The sequence below is a fragment of the Diadema antillarum genome, unplaced genomic scaffold, assembly GCF_040938485.1.
Source record: "Diadema antillarum isolate AM-2024a unplaced genomic scaffold, OU_Dant_1.0 seq00001145_RagTag, whole genome shotgun sequence".
Lineage (NCBI taxonomy): Eukaryota > Metazoa > Echinodermata > Echinoidea > Diadematoida > Diadematidae > Diadema > Diadema antillarum.
This window is the reverse complement of record NW_027271957.1, coordinates 240,199-266,561: the sequence shown is the minus strand read 5'-3', so window position 1 is coordinate 266,561 and position 26,363 is coordinate 240,199. Positions and strand designations below refer to the sequence as shown.

Here is a 26,363-nt window from a genome sequence, read left to right as displayed (position 1 = left end):
CAGAAAGAGGAGGGGAAGTCGTGGTAAAATGTCACAGCATAATGTAGGGAAGAGAGATACTAATTTTCCTTGCTTGTGCCAGGTTTAGGAGTGTACAGCGACTTACAGGAATTCACATGACAGCCAAGTAGCAAGTGCGACCACAATTGGGAGCAATGTCACCCCCAAGTACATTGTAATATGTTTGTGTGTGTGTCCCTGCGAACCACAGTTGCAATTGCTGATTCCATTATGATTTTCAAATCAAGAGTATTTTCTTATGGAAGTTTTCCAAATAACAGGACATCTGTACCATTTTCACTGGGAAATATGATTTGAGGAACATAGGTTCAGTGGCTTTTTATGCCATTCCTGCTGAAAGAAACAACAACAAATAAAAAAAGTACCATGCACTCGTACATTGTACATTACACAGAACCACTGTAAGAGCACTAGTGTTATCCATCTGCATCAATCAGCTCAAAGTGATAAGGTGACTGCTGACATGTTCATACAGTATTTTTAATTTTGGCCACTGCCTTTATGACTAAAGCAAGATGTTGCATAACCAGTGTTCTGGCATGAAACCTTTCATGGTACACTTAATTGTGCATATTTCTACACAATACACAAAGTGACTTTGATATCAAGCAACCAGCATGTTAGAGGATTCCTCTTTATCACACCACCAAAAAAAAAAATTATATGGTTTAGAAGTACCGTACTGTAAAAGTGGAAATTTTCACGCTTTTGGCGCAATCAGAAACTAGCGCGAAAATAAAAGCATGCAAATATTTTTGCTTGCCATATGTTCCAGTTAGTTGATGTCTTGATTCCGCGGAATTAAAAACATTGGAAACTTCTCACCAAGCCAAGTGCCAAAAATTATTCATGCGAAAATATTCACTTTGACAGTACGGTATCACACAATTTTATGCCTCCGCCATGAAGTGTCGCCGGAGGCATTTTGTTTTCGGGTTGTCCGTCCGTCCGTCCTTCCGTCCGTAATCAATTTTGTGGACAGCGTATCTAAAAAAACTGTTAAAGACACTCAGTCGTGGCGAGTGGTTTGTGCGGCACGGAGACGAACGCAACACGCTGCCTCCCCCATTCTGTATCAAATGTAGTGACCCCCGAATGAGAATAGCACTGGCTCAATGGGTCAGCGAAAATACGGTAGGCTACAAGAGAGCTCCCTGTGCTTATCTCCTAACCCAAAGTGGCTGTCCCAGCGAGCCACGAGAGCTTCCGAATGGACGCACACTCTCAGTGCGCATGCTCATGAAGAGAGGCCGAAAGAGCCATGCGTCTTCTGGCCTCTCTCCTCCAATCACCGCAGCTCGCGGTGACAATATTTGTGTATGATGCGTACATACACACGCACACACACACACACGCCGCAGCGTCTTCTGGCCTCTCTCCTTCAATCACCGCAGCTCGCGGTGACAATGTTTGTGTATGATGCGTACACACACACGCACACACACACACTTGTCTCAATGGTAGCATTGCGCAATTGCATGCACAAACTTCGGTCGTTCGGAGTTTACGTACCATTAGGGATGGCGATCGGCTGCCTTTAAGGGCTTTTTACACTTGCAAATTTTTGCTTAGTCCCGTACCAACGGTAGGGCTAAGGGGGGAGGGGGGGCCTTAGCCCCACCGTTGGTACCAGACTTTCCTTAGCCCACTTTGTGTTTACACTTGTTTCTGCCAAAGTGGGCTATCCCCACCGATAATCCCGTACTATCTGGCCCTGCAAAAAAGCAGGGTTAGCACCGCAATTGCGGTGTCAAGCAAGTGAGTGTAAACAGAACGAAGAAATAATCCGGGGCTAAGCGACAGAGACGAAATCGGACCCCCACTGACCAATCAGAAACGAGGTAATCAAGTGCTGCCGGTGTGTGCGTGTACTTGTACAGTGCACAGCGTAATCATGAATACTCATGTGGTTTGGAAAGTACGGGACTAAGAAATACGAGTGTAAAAAGTTAAGTTTTCTCTTTAGCCCTGGACAAGAGCTTAGTACAGGATTTATTGGCAAGTGTAAAAAGCTGAAAAGATTGGTACGGGATTAACGATAGTCCTGGGTCAGAGAAAGTACGGGGTTAAGAAACACAAGTGTAAATAAGGGCTTTAGAGGTATTCTAATGAAACTTGGCATGTATATGTATGAGTGGGTGAAGTTGTGCCTATCAAAATTTGGGCACACATGCTCAAGGCCAAAGGTCAAAAGGTCAAGGTCAAATGCTCAAAATTTCACTATTTCCCCTATATCAGATGCAATGCCTGGAGGTATTTTTTGAAACTTGGTGTACATGAACTACCAAATAAAGATTCCCCAGAGAGAGCTTTGGGTCATGAGGTCAAAGGTCAAGTGAAAATGTTAAAATTTCACTTTTTTCTCCATATCTCACAAATATTTCAAGGTATCTTCATGGAACTTAGTATGGATGCATGTACTGACTGGCAGTGATCATGTAGGGAATATAGGGGTCATGGGTCAAAGGTCAAGGTCAATTCATCAAACTGTCATTATTTCTCTCTTATCTAGATGCAATGCCTACTTTTTCTTGAAATTTAGTGTATGCATGTATTATCCAATACAGATTCTCTTGGAAGTTTCTTGCCAAAAGGTCAAAGGTCAAGTGGAAGTGCTAAATTTCACTTCTTCTTTAAACTTATAAAAGGGTTAAAAGTTGGGTACAAATCCTCAAATCCCCAAATACCTGCACTCTTAGACCCCGTTTACAGTGCGGGGCTCAGCCCGGGCTTTTCATTCAAATCTTTCAATATTTTATCATAGTGGCGCTCTGCTTGTAAACAAATGCAATTTGGTATAGTCTGGTTTTCAGACACTTTACCAACTGGATCCCGTGGCGACGAAGTCACTGTTCGGGCAAAGGCCTTTGCCGAAGGAAAAATCCTTTGGAGGACAAAACCACCTTAAACTATACTAGTTTTCAATGTTGAGGGGTTTAATATCCTGAATAGTGAAATAGTAGGGCAGAGGGTCTGGAAGCCAGACTAAAATTGACCACGCATTTGGCCCCGTTTGCGTTTACACTGAGAAAAGGCTGGGCTCACCTCCAGAGCGTGGCCAAATGCGCGGCCAAAATTGGCCCCGCATTTGGCCTTTTGCGCGTTTACACTGAAATGAAGGCGGGCTCGGCCGCGGCCTAGCCGCGGCCCAGCCACGGCCCAGCGGCCCAGCCCCGCACTGTAAACGGGGTCTTAGACAGTATAGCCATTCATCCAAATAAACCTAGTTCAAGGAAAGTGAACACTCAATGCATTTGTGACAAACCTGTCATTTTAATATTTTGCCAGTTATGTGAAAATGTCATCACACATTGTCAAGACATTGTGCTATAGACCTATTCGGAGAACCATGCATTATGGCGGAGGCATACCAGTCGCCATAGCGACATTTCTAGTTGAGAATAACAATGATATCAGCTCGTGCCCATGCCAACTAGATGAGGTAACGATCTAGCCTCACAAGTCTGCTGGTGTACATCCTGTACATATGTGTAAAATTGCTCTTTTATTTTATCATAAGTACATGTATCTTATTGCATCAAGTTTTGTTTTGTTTTGTTTTTTTACAATAACCTACATGCTGTAGCAAGATGACTTTTGTGGAAGGATCATACTGTGGTGCCAGCCAGTGCATCACTGTGCTCTTGGAAGCCCTGACCCTCATGTTTATATTATGTACCTTGTTTTGTTTGTGGGTTGTGTGTGTGTGTGTGTGTGTGTGTGTGTATGTGTGTGTACACATTGTACATGTACATTTCAAGCTAGAGAACTCAGAGTTTCATTGCCCGTTGAGTTTTATTGTGATGAGCACTGCACTTCTCGGTGCTTATTTTCCTGCTATACAGAACTGTATGTAATTGTTAGAAGTTTATGACCACCTTTCCATGCTAGCATGACTAGATTAATATTCTGGCTGATTATACATGTACATACATCTTTGGCAATGAATGCTTCTCTTGAAGCATGGATTTTGTTAATATCTTGTACACATTTACCTTCAATGTCTCACTTTGTTTACTCTTGTGTTTTATTTTTCTTCTAATGCAGGCTGAGCAGACATCTTTCAAGACATCAAGCAGAGGCCTTTAATCCAATCTAAGCCGCACTATTCATAGCTTAGTTTGAAGAAAAACGTGAATATCAGACCAAACAGGAATAAATACTTAACTAGATGCCTTTCATAAGGCCTTCCTCAGGTGTGAAGAGGGAGAGACTTACAGACACATGATGGCAAAATCAGTGTGGATCCTGGTCATTACTCTCTGTTGGCTTGCCTTGGTTTCCTCTGGAGGAAAAAGTGAGTATGAACTTACGTACACTGTATGCAATGTCGTGCCCACCAAAAGGAAAGTCAAACAGTCCATTCAAAATTAATAAACTTGTCCAAACCTTTTGGTTGATCAGTGGCAGTCACTACTACAGTCAGTTTATGATGTCACAAGACCATATTCATGTTGATTGCCTGTCCTGTACACAATCATGAATTGGACTTGACTATTGTCAAGTCTTAATGTATTTCTAGTTTTCAGTAATCACACATTATAAAACTAGAAAAGCACTCTGAGAGTGTAGACGACCACCAAGCAGCTCATCTCCATCCATACATATGCCAAAAAAGGCCCCACATATTATTTGCATTTCTCAATGATCCTTCTGTAATAGTGTCTCTTTCTGCACCTGGAGTGCATGCTCAGTACACTATTTGTTCATGTGCATTGTTATTTGTTGGTTTGTAATGTTTTGTACAGTGAGACAAAAAGTGCCTTGTCGATGAAACCTTTCTGCTATGTGTTACGTATCAACAGTAGATGGTAATTTGATGTATAAAGCGATTGCTTCAAGATTTTTCAGGTCTTTTGCATAGAGAGAGTGAGTTACAAATGCTTGTACTAGTGCACCATAGTTTCTGTTTTCATGCCTCCGCCACGAAGTGGTGCCGGAGGCATTATATTTTCGGGTTGTCCGTCCGTCCGTACGTCCGTACGTATGTCCATCCGCTTTCGTTTACGCGATAACTTGACTAATATTTACTGGAATTTTACCAAACTTGGTCCAAGTATGAAGTATGATGGGGCAATGATTTGATTAGATTTTGGGTGAAATCGGCTAAAGGTTAAAGGTCAAAGGTCAAGGTCAAATCACGAAATTGTATCCGTTTACGCGATAACTCAAGACTGGATGGAGCAAATTTCACCAAACTTTCTTGGAGGATGATATATGATGGGACAATTACTTGATCAGTTTTTCAGTGAAATCGGACAGAGGTCAAAGATCAAGGTCAAATCCTAAAATTTATCTGTTTACATGATAACTCAAAACTGGATGAAGCAGCTTTCACCAAACATGGTCCAAGGATGATGTATTATGGGACAATTAGTTGAGTAGATTTTAGTGACATTGGCAAGAGGTCAAAGGTCAAAAGGTCAAGGTCAAATGCTAAAAATGTTGCTATTTCCCCCATATCTATGCAATGCCCGCAGTTATTTTCTTTAAAATTAGTGTAGACATGTACTACTGCGTAAAGATTATCCAGAGTGAGTTTCATGTCATAAAGTCAAAGGTCAAAAGGTCAAAGGTTAGGTGAAAATGTTGCAATATCACTTTTCTCGCAAATAGTTCAATATATCTTCATGGAACTTGGTACATATGCATGTACTGACTGGCAGGGATTATCTAGGGAATTTAGGGGTCATGGGTCATTAGTCAGGGGTCAAAGGTCAAGGTCAACTCCTCAAAATGTTAATATTTCCCTCATATACTAGTATATGCAATGATTGCATTATTAGTTTTAAAATTTGATATATGTACATGTATTACTTAATGGAGATTCTCTTGGAAATTTCCAGCCAGAAGGTCAAAGGTTAAGGGTCAAAGGTTAGGTTTAAATGAAAAAAAAAGGATATATTTTGTACTGTAATTACACTCTTTCTTCATACCTTGAAAATTATACTCAATGCATAAACTTATAATAAGGTCAGTCAGAAGTCAAGTAAAAATTTTCAATTCCCCAAGTATGTGTACCTGCACTCTTTAATAGACAATTATAGCAAACCCAGTTCGTGGAAAGTGAACATTCAAGACATTTCTGACAAACCTGTTATTTTGATATTTTGTCAGTTACATTGTATGTGAAACTGTCATCACACATTGTGAAGACATTGTACTATACACCTATTGGGAGAATCATGCATTATGGCGGAGGCATCAGTCGCCATAGCGACATTTCTAGTTTCTCCTTTCTTATCAAATTCCTTGTTTTTCAAGTGTTGAAATGTAAAGATATTCATAAGTTTGTTCTACAATATGTGCAAATGCATACAAGGCTGAGAAAGTTCAATTTTCGTTTTAAACATTGCGTTTTGTTTTTTCCCACCCAAAGCGGACATTCTGGAAAAAGAACAAGCCATCGAGGTTGGCACAAACTTAACACTTCACTGTGCAGTCAACCGAACTTTGACGACACATACAGCCAACGACATCATATGGATGCTGATCTTTGATAATCAAGTACCAGAGAAACATACCCGTTCTGTTCTGAATGACAGCATCGGACAGCTGCACATCATCAATGCCAGTCTCGAAGACAAGGGCGCCTACTTTTGTGGTCTACCCAATGAGTCATACGATGACTACAAAAGTTCTGCCACTACAATTCATGTTGGTTGTGAGTATATCACTTTTTACAGAATTTTCCAGAATTATAAAAGTGCTGAGATTCACTGCAGGATACATTCTCTATTTCATACAATTGTCTCATAAAAGGCTTGTTCTTATGTCATTTTCAAAGCTTTCAGCATGTCTTTGGATTACTTTACATATACTGTAAAAGTGGATATTTTCGCGCGACTAATTTTTTGCACTTGGCTGGGTGAGAAGAGTTTCGCCTGTTTGTAATTCTAGCAAAAAAAAGGCTGCTGAAAACTGCTTATCCAATGAAGGCGAGCCAATGAAGTAAAATGGAGTCAAAAGGGGCCTGAGCTTTCGATCCTAGCAGAATCTTCGTCAGAGGCAAAATGACAAACAGGCAGGGAAAGCAATCACATATAAGGACTTCACACAACAAGAACAGACAGGGACAGGCTAGGTACACAAAACAAAGAAAACAAAGGAGAGGGTGGGAAGTCATGGGCAAGGAGCCCAACAGGTAAAGGGAGGGGGATTAGAGCGAGCAGGAGGGTGGACAGACAAAAGGCAGAGGAGAGCGGACAGACAAAAGGCGGAGGAGGGTCAGTAATGATCATGAGGATCAAGGAGGCAACCATTGAAGGAAAGGATGAATAGGGAGGCAACATCAAAGAAGATAAGGAACACCAGAAGAATATGGAAAGGGAAAGAGTGAAAAAAGCAACAGCAAGGGAAGGGGGGGGGGGGGGCTGAACAAACAGGGAGCCCTAAAGGTGTACCAGGAGGAGGCAACAAAAGAAAGTAATCAAACATATCAAAGTATATACACATATAGTAATGGCAAAAGTGACAATGGAATAACAGTAATGAAAAAAATAATTAATATATATATATATATATATATATATATATATATATATATATATATATATATATATAGATAGATAGATAGATAGATAGATAAAAGAAATGAAATAAAGCACATGTGAAAACTAGGGGAGAGAAAATTGTATACATGTATGTAGATAAGCAGGCAGGGCAAAATAAGCACAAGTATGTATAAACAAACTGCGGAATCAAGACATCATCACCCACAGGAACACATGGCAAGCAAAAATATTTGCGTGCTTTTATTTTTTTGCGTTACTTTCTGTTTGCGCGAAATGCGCGAAAATTTCAACACCGCGAAACTTTTACAGTGTACTAGTCTGTCAAATGAATTGAAAATTGGTTCATAGCACAACATGGAAAAGTTTTTATTCAGTTTGCACAGTTAATGCTAAGGATATTATTTCCTAGGATGCTGAGGATATTATTTCCTTAGGGCAATTCCATGAAAAGTGTTACTTTTCTTAAAACTAGAAAAGCACTCTGAGAGCGCAGACCTCCGCCAAGCATGCAGGTCATTTCCACCACTGATCTTGTTCTTCTATTATTTCCACCCATACGTACTGCATTGTGTGCAGAGTCGCCCGAATCCCAATATGTGTAGAAGCCTTTATTACGTCATAAACCCTCAGCTGCACGGCGCGCCTCGCCCTAACAGAAACTAGAGCACGCACTTTGGTGCGCGCATGCAAACCTCAAATGCGCGCAGCCTGAACTCGCAAGTTGTAATGGCTGTAACGCTAAAAGTGTACTCCCAGTAATGCTACATTTGTAAACCTATAAAATAAATGCAGAATCTGTTGTACACAATTATCAATTTGCTACTTAAACAGGACCTGAGCACTAATTTCAGAAGAAAATTTCTTTTACTTAATGCTCCAATTCATAAATTTTTCAACATGTCCACATGGAGGTAAATGATCGTGTCCAAAAAATGTAATGTCCGTCACGGCAAGCATCTTGTGAATATCTACCAAATGATTTATTATTTAACTAATCAAAACTTGGACTGTTAACACTTCGGGATGACCAGGTTAGAATAAAGTATGAATGGATTCCGAATTATCATGATCATGCTGAGTTGTTGAAATAAGAGCACAAAGTCACAAAATACTCTGAATGTAAGGCCCACAATGCTAGTATTGCCCCTCTAGTAATATGTAAAGGTGACAAGAAGTATATGTTTCATTACATATTCAAAGTATGAGGAATCTCTAAAGGTTAGAAATAACAAGGACACAATTCCCTTTAAAAGTTGTGTGTTGGCTAGTAAATGCAAAGATGAGAGTGCCGCAATGTGCTCAATAATCTTTAAATGAGTTTCCCACCAATTTGCACACACAGTACAATTTAAAATACAATAATTACATTGATTTGTATAGTGCTCTTACGTGTACAAGCTGTAAGTCGTTTCACGGCACTTTACATCACATCGTCTGTAGCGCAACTGCTATACGTACACTATATATTTTTACATCGTTTTAATCATATATATCCAAGGCAATTTACAATCCAAAACCAAAAACAACTTATCAAAATTGATATGCCATTGTACAAAAACACATAGACTGTACCAAAGAGACAAAGGAAACGGGAACCCCCTACCAGCACCCATACTACAGTGTGGAGATATGTCTGTTCCATCAACATTGGGAACAGTACATATGTGCAGAAACCTCAATTATATAAAAAAGCTGGTTAACATCAAACTACTCTGCAACTGATTCAGCTTGATGCTTGATGACATTGTACACCAATATAAATGTTGTTTTTGTAATGTGTTTGACATTGTAGATAAACCACTTCCAGTGACAAACCTGACATGCTGGTCAACGAACATCGATACATTTACATGCAGCTGGGAAGATGGCAGAAAAACCAATTTAAACACAAAAGATACACTTTACTATCAGAGGTAAGTACAAATTACACATTGGTAATATTGTGTAAGTATATGATTATGCATTTTATTGAAGCAAAATTTGTCTTGTAATGTGTATTTCTCTGTCCAGGCAAAAGCAAAGTCGGCGGCATGCTGCAACTCATAGACACTGAGATGGTTAAAGTTCCTTGTCTTTCCACAGAAGCATGCTGCAAGTTTGAAGAGTTTGCCATCAATGCCATAGCGCATGTTGATGGAAGGCAAGTCGGATGGAATTTCATTTAACATGACAGCCATGTATAGCATGAGGCTGGTTTGCACCAAGGTGCATCTTTGCTCGAGACCTCCAGTGATTGTAAGGGGGTCTGCAGGGCATTTTGATGGCATACTGTATACGCCATATATTTCGCAAGACTAAATTTTCGCGAATCTGGAATTCCCAACTATTTCATGAGTGGTTAAATTCGTGATTGTGGAGTCCTGTTCTGAACAGAGAAGTGTAAACGCGTACGTCACATTCACATCGGGATCAGAGTCAATATTTTTGCGTGTCTTCAATTTTGTGAATAGCACCTGACTCGCGAAATTCACGAAATTAAAAACCTTGCAAAATATTCGCCGTATACAGTACCCTACCCACCATGCCATCATGAAGGGAGCTTACCTTGGCAGTGAAGTCCTCCAGACATCCAAATCAACCAAGAATTGCCACATTGCAGGATAGGAGACTTTGTCTATAGCTTTTTAAAGATCCCAAAAGTTGAACATTGCAGGCAGTTGTTGTTCTTGACTCTTCTCCTGTAGTTTGAGAGCACAAAAGATATCAATTGTGTGTTGAGATGTTTGAAAGCCGCACTGAGACTTAGGGGGGACATCTTCCACAAGGATGAAGAGACATGTAGGACGATGCGGGCAAAGATTTTACTTGCGACACTCGGGTGTGAGATACGCCTGCTAGCCAGGCATTGCCCTCATTCACTGAAGCCAGACCTTGAGGGCTTGGGATTGCCCTCTGCTTGCTTTGCTGTTTGGGTCTTGGTGGCTTGTAATCATCAGATGACATGCCCAAGGATGTAAGCCTTGAAATTGAGGGCTAGTCAAATATTCTTGTTGGACCTATGATGCTGGGAAGGGGCACAGACTGCAGAATGGGGAAACATGCAGTCCCCAATGTAAGAATTTCTGTAATTTGACTCTTGAAGGTAATGGCTTATAAGATCTTCATAGCCTACTTAGGCCTAACCCAAAAGGGAAACCTATGCTTGAACTTGATCTTGGGCTTCAAGCACATTGAAGCCCCAGACTGCACATGCCTAAATAATGACTGAAGCGTGACCCCAGGCAACCAAGTGTGTGGATCCAGTGTGACAAGTGGCATTATGTTCTTTGCATGATGTTCACACATGCTGCACATGGCAGATTATTGCAAGAGTTTCAAAAAAGTCAAGCAGGGCTAATTATTGCATGGCATTGCTTATTGCAAGAGTTACTGATTACTTTCTATTGTCCACAAGAGTTAACATCGCATTAGGTTGCACAAATCAATTGTCACAAAGTTGTAAGAATCAGCTGTGAGTAAATGCAACTGATAAAGCAATGCGCAACAGTGCAGTGGTGATGGGATCTTGGTTTTAAAAAAAAGAAAAACCTCAATGATATACATTGTGCAGTGTGTGTGAACATGCCATTCTCACACACTACATGTATGTAAAAACCTTTGTTTTAAACCAGGATGTAACTTTAGAAATCATAAATGCTTCACATGCATCTAAATAAGTTTTCTAGCCATGTGTGAATGGTGGAAATTAAATTCATTTTTTCCCATTTTTTTTATAGCCTAGACTGTGTTTGTGAAGGGCCCTACAGAAGCTTCTTTGAGAGTCTACTCCATATCTTTCCCACCTTCCTGTCACAGAAACAAGCTTTGGTGTTTATGGCTGTGGTGGAAAGGTAGCCATAGTGCCTGTGATTCATTTGTGGTGCATTTTTGTTTCTTTGTTTTATTTTGTTTTGAAGGATAAATCCCCATTCCAACTCAGAGAAGGAGAACATCTCATGTGGTCATGAAACGCAGCAACAACAAGGCAAACCAAATCACTGCACCATTGATAACCAGGGACACAGGACTCCAGTTTGGGTTGTGACTGAAAACCAGTTAGGGAGTGCTCTCACCAGTTTGGACCAGGAATTCAATCCATTTACAAAAGGTGAGTGGTCTTCAGAGAGAAGTGTGGTCTTAATTTAGGCTTGATTTTCATATTTTTATATTATTTTTGAAACTGCACAGTCAAATTTTCTCCAAACTTGGCAGGTATTATCACTAGGATATATAATTGTACAAATGGGCACCATGCCCCACTTAGGGCAGCCAGAGGGACCCCATAGCCCCAAATTAAGGAATCTGAAAAATCAAGTTGTGTAGAAACGGGGAGGTCAAATTGGAGGCCAATTTTTACATTTTCATCTTGTTCCTGAAAATGCATGGTGAAGATCAAGATCCTAATGTAAAAATTGGGGCCAATTTTTACATTTTCATCTTGTTCTTGAAAATGCATGGTGAAGATCAAGATCCTGTCCATTGCTACCTCTTCAGCAGGAAAGAACACAAGTCCAATCGTTTAATTTAGATTTACTTTAGGTACACTTAACCCTAAAAGGCCCAGGTGATGTTTCGTGCAATAATTCGACAACACAAGAAGGCGTCATAATGAGACTTTTTGACATTTTTTTTGTTGTTGTTCAAGACTTGTGCAACTTTTGAGAGAAAATTTGTAACGTCTGGGCATATTGATACAAAGCCATGTCCGATTTTGTGGCTGCATGTTACCCTAAAAAAGGTGCAAAAAAAATTGACCCCGAGAGTGCTTTTCCATCCTTTTTTTGCCCAATGCATGGAAATTCCTGGTGCGACTTGTGACTCATTTTGACAGTCAATTTTCCAAATTGCTTTGTATATGGTATGTGTGTTAGATTGACTACTGTACATACTTTGCAAGGTTTTGTTTTTGCAAATTTTGTGTGTCAGGTGCTTATTTGGGACTTTAAAAACATGCAAAAATATTAACTGGTCCTATCATGAATGTGACATACACGCATACATTTCTCTGTTCAGCACAGTACTCCACAATCACAATATTAATCATTTGCGAAATTGTCAGTAAGTCCCATTTCAAGAAAAATTAGACTCACTATATATGTATGGCTTATGCAGTACGTGTTGGAAATTTCATTAGTAGCTACTGTAAAATGTTTATATTTTCTTGCAGTTGATTTTTGGAGCTGAGCGGTGCAAATACACAGTGGCGGATCCATAAGGGAGTGCACCGGGCACGTCCCCTCTTTATTTGATGTTAAAACAAAAGAAATTAAAAAAAAAAAAGGAGATGAAACCCGGATGTAGCACCAGAAATATTGTTTGTGCCCCCCCACGGAATTCCTGGATCTGCCCCTGATACATATCCATTGGTTCTTGAATTTGCTCTGCACTATTGTTTACTTGCATGTTTTCTTCCAATTCACAGAAAAGTCAGAATTCGATTTGCCATTTCCATGCACGAACATTTATGTACTGTGTAGTCTAACAAATAAAGACAGAATAAACTGACCAGAAAGAATATAAATTATTAGTGGAAAAGTGAGCAAAGAAAATGGGATTCCATCGGGATTCGAACCCGAGACCTCCGGATTGCTAGACCGGTGCTCTACCGACTGAGCTATAGAAAGCCCTAGTACAGTGTTCGTCCCAGAAACCCTTAATTCTCAATGCTCGGGTGGTCAGAAGCTATAGCAGTGTGTTTGTGTGTAACACACACGCACACACTTGAACCTGGCATAAACCCGAAGGATAATTCAACTTGGGGATAAATGCGAGGGATCACCGAAGTGATGCAGCTTTTTGAGTTTGTAACAAATAAAGACAGAATAAACTGACCAGAAAGAATATAAATTATTAGTGGAAAAGTGAGCAAAGAAAATGGGATTCCATCAGGATTCGAACCCGAGACCTCCGGATTGCTAGACCGGTGCTCTACCGACTGAGCTATAGAAAGCCCTAGTACAGTGTTCGTCCCAGAAACCCTTAATTCTCAATGCTCGGGTGGTCAGAAGCTATAGCAGTGTGTTTGTGTGTAACACACACGCACACACTTGAACCTGGCATAAACCCGAAGGATAATTCAACTTGGGGATAAATGCGAGGGATCACCGAAGTGATGCAGCTTTTTGAGTTTGTAACAAATAAAGACAGAATAAACTGACCAGAAAGAATATAATACTGTGTAGTCTGTTGGAATGTACCGTCTGCAAGGAAACTTTGTACCACCATGGACCTACTACACATATGGACCATGAATGGAGGTCTTTCTTTGATCCAATGTTCACCACCGCCACCTGATTATGTGCATCTTAATGAGTACATTCAGACGTTTGGACAATGACGATTGTGTAATCGTGCATCATCACTGACAAAAGAACCCGGTTTCCCTCAGTTCGGTCCTATTTGGCTGAGGTGCCTCTTCAGACTCAACTGCCTTTGAATAAACACCAATGATGGAGAGCAGCAAACCTGAAACAAGGAAAATTTTGCGTCACAAATTTGTAATTACTGAAGCGGCCACTTGCGGCCATGCATGTCACATCCCTGAATGGCAAGACAAGCATGTCGTCTACTGTCACTGCCCATGTTTACTCTGAATCAATGTGCGACAAATGGGGAAAAATAGATTACAAATCACAGTCAAACTGCTTAATCACTTGCTTTTTCTTGTAAAGTACTTGCATTTCGCAAATGAAATTGCTTTAGCGATGATTGCGCAATATGCACTACAACTGCACATGCATTTTTCTTGATTTAAGAGAGTTATTATCTTCTGCGCACGTAGTTTTTAGATTTCTCAAAGCGCCGTCTTGTTTTTATCCATGCTGGCTGTCGGTGGACAGCACTGGATCAAAGCAGGAAAGCATGTTCAAAATGTTTTGTGACGCTTTTGACAGAAACAGGTGCACGAATTAATTAACGAGCGATGAATGTCCATGTGTAGTACATGGTACCACATACACAAATGCACTCAGTGGATTCTACTAATTGTACTTTGGTGAGCAAAAACACACACACACACACACACACACACACACACACATACACATTCACACACATACTAGGGAGGCATCACTGCCAAAGTACATAACTCCACCCATTCAAAATCTGCAGAGAAAATTGCAAAATTATTTTCACAAGTTGCAGAATTCATGTTCAGCCAAAAGTAGCTTTAATTTGCAAAGAGCAGGGCTGCACTTTAATCCATTTTTTCTACTGGTCCGACCTGTCTGTGGGACCAGTAGGTACCCAGTTTTTCCATTTTTTACTGGTCCATTCCTAAAAAAAGTTACTGGTCCGATAGGGATTTTGACTAGTCCTGGACCATCAGACGAGTGCCAGTGTGCAGCATTGCGAAGAGTAATGAAACTGTGTACCACAAATATATTTGCACTTAAGTTTAAGTGATTGGTCTCAAATAACCCAGTAGCAGTCATTTCTTGGTGTCAGTGCAAAGCCTTGCTCTACATGTAGCATATCAAAGTCAATTAAGAAATTCAACACAAAAGCTGTCATAGTCATGTGTCTTTGATGCTTATTGCTCAATTTCAGAACTTAATTAATTCACTACATTAACCAACAGTTGATGGGTCATTACCACCTTTTTTTCCATGCCTGTTTATATTCAGTTCGGCCCAAACCTCCTGCTGACATTAGAGTGGGCCAACCAAGTGAAAATGGGCAACTTGAAGTGAATTGGAGCACCCCCGACGACTGGAACTCTCTTTATGGTCTTGAGTACTGGATACAGTATCAAATCAAAGATAGCTCCGAGTGGGAAGATGTGAGTATTTGTCTCTTGATTGGCTGGTATTTGCTTCAGTTGTTGGGATAAGAGGATGGTAGTTCTGTAAACATCTACAATACTATTCATCCATGAAATGGTTGTTGTTTAGATTATCCTGGCAGACCCAGGGTGGTCCACAACTTGAAATTTGAGAATGTTGCAAGCTCTGAGTGTGAGAATTGTATGTACATCATGAGTGCATAGTGCACTATATTTCATGACTTATTTCCCCTTGTGCTGCTTACGATCAATGTTCTGTCTCATGTTTTGAGCACAAATTTTTAAAGTACCATTGGTAGTTTGATGTTTCTTAAAGTTTGCAGAGGTTTCTTATATGTTTGATTTCATTTTATTTTGAGCATATCACCAATTTTGGAGGATGTTGCATAAGAATTTGAACATGTTGCAGTGAAAGCTTAAACCCCTCATGGACCATCCTATAACGTGCTGCATGCAGATAATATCAATGCAGCCTCATCAAAGCAGGGTGGCCTCTTTCTTGTGAACACTACTCTCTCAGAGATTCTGCCAGTTTTATTGCCCCAAGTAGTAACATACATCCATTCAAACACTTCTGTCAGGATGAATATCTTGTCCAAAGATAATAGAGGAAGACAATGATTGGACCCAAGATCTCATCTTACAAGTCCACCATGTATCAAAGCATACCACATTGTTCACACCATCAGTGTTACTGTTAGCAGTGAACTTGCATGGGTAAGTGTAGAGGTAAAGGTGGTAATGCAAGAGATATTCTGTACATCTTATCAATGACTTGAGAAGACAGTCATGCAACTATGTGAATGAATTGCATTATGTTTTACCTGATAAAGTAAAGAGGAGAAGTTACACTCTATGTACATCATGTTTTGAAAGAAAATTCTGTCTAGATTAAAAGAGCGATTGGACGTCCATTTTCCTTTTTCCCATTGTGATCATCAGCTTCCTGAAAACAGCAATGTCAAATATTTTTAGTCCATTGAGAGTTTTTAAAAGATATTTGTATCCTGAAATAGGAAGACAGAAAGTGAGGTCAAACTCTAAGGTTCCCTCATGCACAGTTTGGCCTCACTCAAACTGGTGCAAATTGATTCACAATTTTCCCTTTGTGAAGCAGTGCAATTTTATAATGATAATAAATATCATTATAAAGTGCTTATGACAACGTTTCTAAACGCTAAGCGCAATTTTGATCAAGATTGCAAAATTTTAAAAAAAGAGAGAGAAGAAGAGCACAAAAAGCGTGATTCAAATGGTGATTTGATGTGCAGGGGGACCAAATTGGGGCCTAATTTTCACATCTTTCTCTCAAACACACATATTCAAATTTTTACCAAACTTGCAGACTTGGCTGGTATTATCACCAGGGTGACAGTAAATACAAATGCGCACCATGCTTCCACCACATTGACATATTCGACAAACTTGGCAGGTATCTTTGCCAGTGTGATACAAACGAACACCATACCCCTCCGTGAGGGGCCCTCAAACCTGTCCCCCCCCCCCCAAAGTTTGCTTGTCCTTTGGTAATAGTCTGCAAGAATGCATGAAAGGTGAACTTCCACGCCTGGGTGAAAGTGAGACCTTTCGTGGCAGTTCCATTGTTGGCAATTGCATCTGAAATGTGTCATTACTTTTGACTCCTTGTTTTGGACTATTAAGTGAGAAGTTCAAAATTCATGTGCACAGTACTGGATGAACTCTCATAACCACAAGTTTATTCATTGGACAGCTTTGGTCAATGGTATGTACAATTTGAAGAAAGATATGCAAACTTAAGTGTGTTTGTATGTTTTCTGTTATGTCTAATGCACACGTGACAAGGACATGCAAATTGTATGACAAAGAGTCATAGGAGTGCATCTTCTACACCTTTGTTTGCCTGGTCTCATGCAAACTGAAAGGGATCTATCTTCACCTGGCATACAAGTATGCTCCGAACAATTTTTTCAAAAACATTTAATTCATAATTGGTAGTGTGAGGGCAATGAGTCAAAAATCATAATTATATTAAAGAGTTACCTTGGTTTTTTAAATCCAGCTGAATACTATCATGGTTGCAGGATTAGAGGAACTGTTGCGATTACTCTTCATTCGACGTCCGTCTTCCATCATCTGTTGTCTTTTGTCCGTCTTGCATGAACATTTACATTTTCATCTTCTTGAAACCCTTTAACGGCTCAAACCCCCAAATAAAGGAATATTTAAAAGCCTTCTTCTCTAGAACCAGAAGTGATAGAGCTACATGTAAGTTAATACTATGAGTTAGTACATTGATGACTGTAGTTTCAAGTTTGTTCATGGCAGATGCAGGGAAGCCCACCTTGGAGCTAGGGGAGGGATCCAAATGTGGGCCTAAATTGTACATTTCCATCTTCTTGAAAACAACGTGATGGATTTTCACCAAACTTGGCAGGTAGCATCCCTTGGGGGATAAGATCTCAATTTGTTTGAATGGGCACCATACTCCCTCCAGGACTCCCTGTGGGGGGCCCTTGGAAGCCCAAATAGCCGAAATTAAAGAATCTTCAAAAATCTTCTTCTCCAGAACCAGAAGTGATAGAGCTAAGATAATGCCGTGATTAAGTACATTACTGGTTGTTGTTTCAAGTTTGTTTATGGTGGACTTAGAAGTGCCCCCTTGGAGCCCCTGGGGAGGGGGAGGGTCCAAATTGGGGCCCTCATTGTACATTTTAATCATCTTCTTGATGGTCACATTTTTATCAAACTTGGCAGGTAGTATCAATTCGGTGATAGAATATATATTTGATGACATAAATGGTACCCTAGGGTATCAAATGAAAATCAGCCATTCTGATGTAATTATTAATTTTTTTTAAGGTTGTACCCGGGGTTGCCAAAAAGTGGGAAATTAAGCCACACATGAAAGCTAGCCACTGCACTGCACTGCACTGAAGCACACGCTATTGCTAGCACAGCGTACCATGCATGCATAGTATAACATGCAGTGGCATGGGAATGACTATGTACACGCACACACATAGTGCATGCACTTCTCTGCAGCTGTCCTCGAGTGAACGTGAGGTAATGTGTGATGCATCATTTGTTAAGATAAACAGAATTCCCCGAGGGGGGGGGCGGAGGGGAGAGGACTGACAAAACCCTGAAATTAAGGAATCTATACAAATCTTTACAACTGGAAATACTCTTGAGTAAATACATATAGTGAGTGCACTTCCAAGGTTATTAATTGTACAATGTAGATCCAGGGGGTCAGGTGGGGATTAAATGGGGGGGGGGCAATTTTTTCTGTTTTTTTTCAACTGCTTACAGGCCTCGAAATAGGATTTTGGAGGGGCAAGGCCATTTAGAAAAGGGCACTTTTTCCAAGAGGCCAGGGCACTTAGGTCAGTCAGAGGGGCACCAAGGCCACATTGGAAAGGGCATGTTGGGTGTTTATACGTGATGTGAATGCCCCATAGAGCTGTATGCTATCGACCGTGCTGCTACACTCCAGCAGCGCACACACGCATAAGATCTCTCCGCAGCAGACAACGTTAGGCAGTAGGCCATACGCAATACGATGTAGGTTCTGTGGTAATACAGTACGTTCTCAACGCGTACGCCGCGCTCGCTTTGGAGCACTTCCGGCGCCATTTTGCTTTGAGCATGCGGGCAGCGATGCAGAGCGAGAGAGATGGCAATGCTCGCAGCCGTCCGACAGGCCTGGCATTTTTTAGCATGGCTTGCGACCACTTGCTCTGGCCCGCCACTGCCTAGCTAGTAACTCTATGGTCGCTACGCTGCGGAGGCAGTCGGGACAGTAAAAGCCGGTCGGGCGTACATGTACATAGACTTCTACACGTCGTCTCGTATCTCGGAAAGATACTTTGAGTTTGAATCAGATATATTGGGACGCGAGTGAACTGAAGGTATGATATTTGAGATCAGGAAAGTTGTTCAAGCTTATTAAAGTGTAGACTTTGAGAAAGGGCATATTATACGTCATAAATAATAACTTTCATTCTAAAAGGGCACCACGGCCACAAGAAAAAGGGCACATTTTTTGGGGCCGTAACTTTGATCAAGGAAAAAAAGGCATTGCGGCCAACGAGAGGGGCACCGACGGCCATGTCCGTCGGTGGCCGTCGGTTAATTCGAGGCCTGTGCTTAGTCAAATTTTCTAAATACAGTGTACTTGGCAGCTGTTTTTACCAGTGTGATGGAAATATGCAAAAAGACGTCATGCCCGCATGGAAACACTCAAAGCTGCCCCCCTTCCCCTCACAAGCATGCAATGTTCTCAGGTAAGAATCTGCAAGAATGCATGGATATTGAACTTGCAATACTTGGGTGACTGTGAGGCCCTCGGGTTTCTTGTTATTTGGAACTGATGATCAGTGTTTCTCTTCAACAACAATGAGGATTGAAGTTCACATGCTTGATATTGCAGAGTTGGTGAATTAATACCTTGTTCATGTACATGTACACTATACATTTAGCTGTAATATGGTGGTTGTGAAAATTTCAGATTGAGCCAACCTGGCTCATGATTCCACTGCATGTATTGCTAAAATATGTTTTTTTTTTTCCTTCCATCTATCTGCAGATATCCCACGACTATATTAGTGGCCTATCAAAGATTATCCGTCCTCTCCGACCGTACACGGAGTATACTGTGCGTATGAGGTGTGCCTATGATATTTTAGTATCACCATTAGCAGATACCAGTGGTGCAGATGTCTTTGGGGAATGGTCACAAGAGATGCATCAGAGAACTCGAGCAGAAGGTCAGTCAAAATAGTGAAACTGCAGTCTTGTGTCTGATTGAAACTACAGTGCACTCCCGTTATAACGAAATGCTTGGAACCAGCAGTTTTCTTTCGTTATAACGAAATTTCATTATAACCGAACAAATACAATATATATAACCAAAACAAGGAAACCACGCATATATCATATTCTTTTTGTTGAATACTCATCATACACTGGAAAGCTATGTGAAATGGGATGGTATCTTTTTAATTTCATTTGAATATTACATTTAAAAGAGAGCATAAAGTTGTTTTATTGTCACGCATGTATAGAAAATGATGGTTTAGGATTCGGTTACAGTTCGCTATTTCAAAGGTTCGTTTCTTAGTAAAGTTCGTTACTCCGAAGGCTCCTTATTCCGAAGTTTTGCCTTTCCCGGGATTCCAAAGGTTTGTTCATTTGAAGCTTCACACTTCTGAAGATTCGTTTTTCTGAAAGTTCATATAATTTAGATATACAGTCAACCTCGCATACCTCGAATTAGTCGGGACTGAAGAAAATGGTTCGACGTACGTGAACTTCGAGGTCCGTGTGCGTCGAATTTTCTTTGACTTATCCGACGTTATTGCTGTTCAACATGGTATCTGTTATAGTGCCTACCGATTGTTTGCATGCTTGTCAATATTGGAATTGAATTGACTTTAACATGAATGAATTGAATGAAAATCGTTGTTCTTCTTTCAACACTGTTTTCTGGTGGACAATTAAATCACCAATCACCATAAAAACAAAAAGAAAATACCAGTACGTAATCGAGTGCAACACAGGGTTGCAGAACATGCGTGCTGAATGTACATTGCGTGTGGATGACCGTGGTGTGTCTACAGAATACTGTGTATGCATTTGCATAATACTCGTACACGTCATGTGGAGAAACGCGTCGAAACACAAACTAAATTTACCAAGCACACAATTACGCAAGAATCACAAGAATCACATTCTTAGCTTTGCAAACTATTAATATTTCACACAACTATGGGTGTACATGTAGCTCACCAAGAACATCTAGAGCTACAGGGAGCAACGGCAATGTCGCACCGCTAGGCACCAGTCTTCCGTGTGTCTACCAGTAGCACTCACAGTCAGCTGATTGATTTTTTTTATGTTCGGATTAGTGAATGTTTGGAATTCCTATCATTTTCAGACTAATGAACCGTCGAAATAAGAACCATATTTTTTTGTCGGATTAATGAACCTTATTAATAACAAACCTTTGGAATAACGCCAAAATGTTCGTAATAACAACCCTCTTTCATTTCCGAACTAACGGACATTTAGGTGTATCAGAATCTGTGTGTTTTGTAATAAGGAACCTTCGGAACAATAAAACAAACCTTAATTGATTTCAGATGATTGTATTACAATAACGCAAGTTCCCCTCAGAGACTGTGCGTGACACGCGGAAAAAACACACAGTGATGTGAAGTATTCGTTCTTGCAGAGACGCTATAAATGCTTGTTCCACTACGTATTTTCGGAAGCGATCCACATTTCGTTATAACGGAGCACATTTCTTTTGTTTTTCTTTGTTAGTGGCCCTCGGAAAAGACCCCATTATAACGAAAATTTCGCTATAACCGTGTTCGTTATAAGTGAATGTTGTACCATAAACTTTTATGCCAAAAATTTTGGGACCAGAAGTTTTGCTTCGTTATAACGAAATTTTGTTATAACCGTGTTCGTTGTAACGGGAGTGCACTGTACTGCCAAAATTACCATCTTGTGAGACAGAATTTCCATTGGTTTTTCATTGAATGTTATATTTCAATTAAACTTCTACCGCTTTTCATATGTTACAGATTAAAGATTAGTGCTTCCTGAGGGTTTTGCCAGTGGAATAAGAATTGACACAATGTTTTTTCCTTTTCTGATGTTGTAGCTAGTATTTAGCTCAAACATTACATCAGCTGAAATTAATCGTACACTCTTAAGTGGGTTCGAGGTAACTCACTTTTTGTTTATCATTGATATCCTTTGAGAAGGATATCATTTTTATGGCAAGTCTATAAAGTTCATAGCTGTTGCAGAATAAACAAAGCCATTATTTCATCACACCCACGGATTTGATGTATTTGACCTACCACTCTAAAGCCTTATCTAGGACACTTGGAAGTCATACTTTGCTTTACATAGGACCTACTTTATATTTACATATATATGTATATATATATATATAGACACCTGGTGATTCTATCCTTCTATGAAGAGTGCTCGATATCCTCAAAGGAAGAGCTTTAGACAGAAGTATTGGAACAAGTTCACTCGGTTGACAGCAGGTTCATCCGTATTTATTGCTACTCGGAGTTTCATGCCACCTCCATGAGGCGCAATCGTCAGGCGATTGCCTGACGATTGCGCCTCATCGAGGTGGCATGAAACTCCGAGTAGCAATAAATACGGATGAACCTGCTGTCAATCGAGTGAACTTGTTCCAATACTTATATATATATATATATATATATATATATATATATACACACACATATACACACACACACACACACACACACTCTGTATATTACATAGCATTCCAGGGTATGGAAGTTTGGATAGGACTCGGTTATTGGAAATTATCATTTTTGGTGACATTGATCATGAAAATGTGCTATATCTCGGCAAGCTAGGGTCTCATTTTAGCTTTTCACTTTCCTAGTTAATGACAAACTGTCAAGTAAACAATTATCCCTGTTGTTTGATATGACTGAAAATTATTCTTCAAAAATGGTTTCTCCACAGTTCCAAGTGCCCCCATCACAGGTTTTGAGATTCATGTCAATGATGATCAAACAAACGCATACAAGAGAATCGTATATATAGAATGGCATGTAAGTATTGTTTCTTTTGTACATGATCAGGGATGGAGAGAAAACAAAATTGTTAGTGGAGATATTTAACCGGGGCAATGATAATTTTAAACCTCTGCCTCTATGAGTGCCAGAGGCAGTATGTTTTTTGTGTTGTTCATTCATCTGTCCCACACAGAGCTCATTATTGCAATTTGAAGAAAATTGTTCAGTGGATGTTTCAGGAGGTAAAGATGCACTAGTTAGATTTGACTCACAGCCTCACATTTAAAGGTTACGCAACTTTAAAGGAGAATGAAACCCAAATATGGTATGTGTATTTCTATTGTATCTTCTTTTCTATTCTCATTTTCTCCTCCCTCTATCCTCATCTGTGATCTTCCACTAGCTTCTATTGTGACATGTTTTCCCCTGCTTTATTAGTATTCTTTGTGACATTTTATTTTGTGTGCTTGTATTTTTCCTTCCTTCTTTATAGTATTCTTTGTGACATCCAATTTTATATACTGCGTATGTGTGCAAATTGTAATGGGCATGCTACCAGTGATGATGCATCCTTTATTTTGATTTATACCATCTTCAAAATAAAATCTGCCATTAACTTGACAAAGCCACTCTATGGGTAAAAATTTGTTAACCGTCTTTGACAGTGTTTCCTTAATCATTACTCTTGTGAACCAATATCGTCTTAGACTCCAAGCAGAAACATTTTACTGTTATGTACACCAGTGTATGTATCTATGGTGTGGCATGAAACATTTAGATATTTCAATGTTTTTGTGGTCATTATTGTGAGGAATTTACATGCCTTTTGTCAAACAGTTACCAAATGTTCATTTCTTACACTTTTTTTAGGAGATGCCAGAATCAGACCACTACGGCAGTGGATTTGGCTATCGTATCAGCATTTCTTTTCGAAATGGCACTGTGCATATTAGTGAAAACACCAAAGCCCACACTCTTCGTATAGAAGGTATGTATATGCTTGACAGGTTGTTAGATTGATGTTATATCACTTTTCTTTATTTGACTCAAGGAAATATCCTCTGCAATTAGCAAAGAATAGCTTATTGTATCCCTCGAAGAGAGTTCGGAGGATACTATGGATTTGGCCTCGTTGCGCTGCGTCCGCGTCCGCCGCAGAGATTTTCTTGTGAGCGCTCTACTGGCTGCAGTTCTTTTTTGATCATCTTCAAATTTGGCATGAAGGTGTATTATGGTAAGACGAAGAAGCCTATTGTTTTTGGTGATGGCGCCCTCGCTTGTTCTGTTTTTATACATGAAAATTTTCTTGCGTGTGCTCTATCAGCCACATTTCTTGTCAGATTTTCTTTAAACTTGGCAAAAAGGTGCATTATAGTGAAATGAAGATGCCTATATTGTTTTTGGTGGTGGCACCCTTGCTTGTTCCGTCTTTATACATGAAAAGGTAAATTTAACAGGGTCTGCTTGTGTGTGCGACGCTGGCCTTGTTTCTTGACTAATTTTTTTTCAAATTTGGTATGTAAATTTCAGATTTTCTGCAAACTTGGCAAAAAGGTGCATTATAGTGAAATGAAGATGTCTATTTTGTTTTTGGTGGTGGCGCCCTCGCTTGTTCCGTCTTTATACGTGAAAAGGCAAATTTTAACATGGTCTGCTTGTGTGTGCGCCGCTGGCCTTGTTTCTTGACCAATTTTTTTCAAATTTGGTATGTAAATGTATCATAGTCAAATCTATACACCTATACCTATTGATAATGCTGCCCTCACTGTTCCACCTTTTACAGGGTCAAAGTTCACCCTGATCATGTCAAAATTTGCAGAAGTTCCTATTTATGCAATAACTTGATTGTTACTCAATGGATTTTATTCAGACTTGCTAAGGAGATGTATGGGTGGTCATTCTACATGAAGGACACAACAGTTTGTGGTGACGGCGCCCTCAGTGTTCCGACTTGGATGCCAATGCACATTTCTTGTGTGTGCTCTATCAGCCACATTTCTTATCAGATTTTCTTCAAACTTGGCAAAATGGTGCATTATAGTGAAATGAAGATGCCTACTTTGGTGGTGGCACCCTCGCTTGTTCTGTCTTTATACATGGAAATGTAAATTTAACAGGGTCTGCTTCTGTGTGCGACGTTGGCCTTGTTTCTTGACCGATTTTTTTCAAATTTGGTATGTAAATGTATCATAGTCAAATCTGTACACCTGCACCTATTGATAATGCTGCCCTCACTGTTCCACTTTTTACAGGGTCAAAGGTCACCCTGATCATGTCAAAATTTGTAAAAATGCATGCTTATTTAGGCAATAACTTGATTGTTACTGGATTTTACTCAGACTTGCTAAAGAGGTGTATGGTTGGTCATTCTACATGAAGGACACAACAGTTTGTGGTGACGGCGCCCTCAGTGTTCCGACTTGGAGGCCATGTCACATTTCTTGTATCCTCATATGCTGTATGAGCCACATTTCTTGTCAGATTTTATTCAAACTTGCCATGGAGGTTTATTGGGAGTTATTCTAGGTAACAAAAGTTTTCATTGCCAGCGCTTTCATTGTTCAAACTTTTATAGGATGACATGTCATATTCCTTGTATATGCTATATATACTAGCCTCATTTCTCGTCGGATTTTATTGTATCCTGCGACAGTTGCCAACATGGAAGCACACATCACAAATGTGTGTAAATCATCATACCATATGATATATAGCCTTAGACGTATCAGGAAATATTTTGATGAGAACAGTATGAAAATGATTGTCCAAGCATGTATTGTTAGTAAATTGGATTATTGTAATGGGTTATTATATGGACTCCCTGATTCTCAAGTTGGGCGCCTGCAGCGAGTCCAAAACTCCTGTGCAAGGCTTATTTGTAATAAACCTAGGTTTTCAAGGATTACTCCTCTTCTGAAAGATTTGCACTGGCTTCCGTTTTGTAAACGAATATTGTTTAAGATCTTGTTGATTGTATAGAAGTCACTTATCGGTCAAGCCCCCAGTTATATACCTGAATTATTAGTGTTTAAATCTCATCGACATACTCATAATTTGCACAGTTCTAAGGACACTCTTCTTTTACAGATGCCAACATGTAAAACAAAAGTAACATTGGGAGACAAAGCATTTGCCTGTGCAGCTCCCAAACTCTGGAATGATCTACCATTAGAAGTCTGGAATCCCCAACAGTAGCAGTCCTTAAGTCCCGACTCAAAACACATCTTTTCATTTAACATCAGAAGCTTTTGCAGCGCAGAAGAATATATGTCTGTTGGTTTTGCGCTTTTTAAATTGATATATTATTATTATTATTATTATTATTATTATTATCATTATTATTATTATTATTATTATTATTATTATTATTATTATTATTATTATTAGTATTATTATTATTATTATTATTATTATTATTATCATTATCATTATTATTATTATAATACACAACATTCTGGCCTAAAAAGTAATCCAGATGGGGTATGGGAGACGGGTTCGGGG

At 39.8% G+C, this 26,363-nt stretch overlaps 1 protein-coding gene across 2 annotated transcripts in view; it reads left to right on the top strand.

The window, feature by feature from the left end:
• Window positions 1-26,363, top strand: part of LOC139744182 (interleukin-6 receptor subunit beta-like) — a 131,603-nt gene that overhangs the window by 68,112 nt on the left and 37,128 nt on the right. For both annotated transcript variants that reach the window (XM_071654635.1, XM_071654634.1), the window contains exons 3-10: window positions 4,069-4,318; window positions 6,401-6,685; window positions 9,328-9,448; window positions 11,432-11,622; window positions 15,140-15,294; window positions 19,868-20,048; window positions 22,810-22,898; window positions 23,733-23,850. In XM_071654635.1, coding sequence (XP_071510736.1) covers window positions 4,246-4,318; window positions 6,401-6,685; window positions 9,328-9,448; window positions 11,432-11,622; window positions 15,140-15,294; window positions 19,868-20,048; window positions 22,810-22,898; window positions 23,733-23,850 — 1,213 coding nt within the window. In that variant the 5' untranslated portion in view covers window positions 4,069-4,245. The remainder of the gene's footprint in view (window positions 1-4,068; window positions 4,319-6,400; window positions 6,686-9,327; window positions 9,449-11,431; window positions 11,623-15,139; window positions 15,295-19,867; window positions 20,049-22,809; window positions 22,899-23,732; window positions 23,851-26,363) is intronic.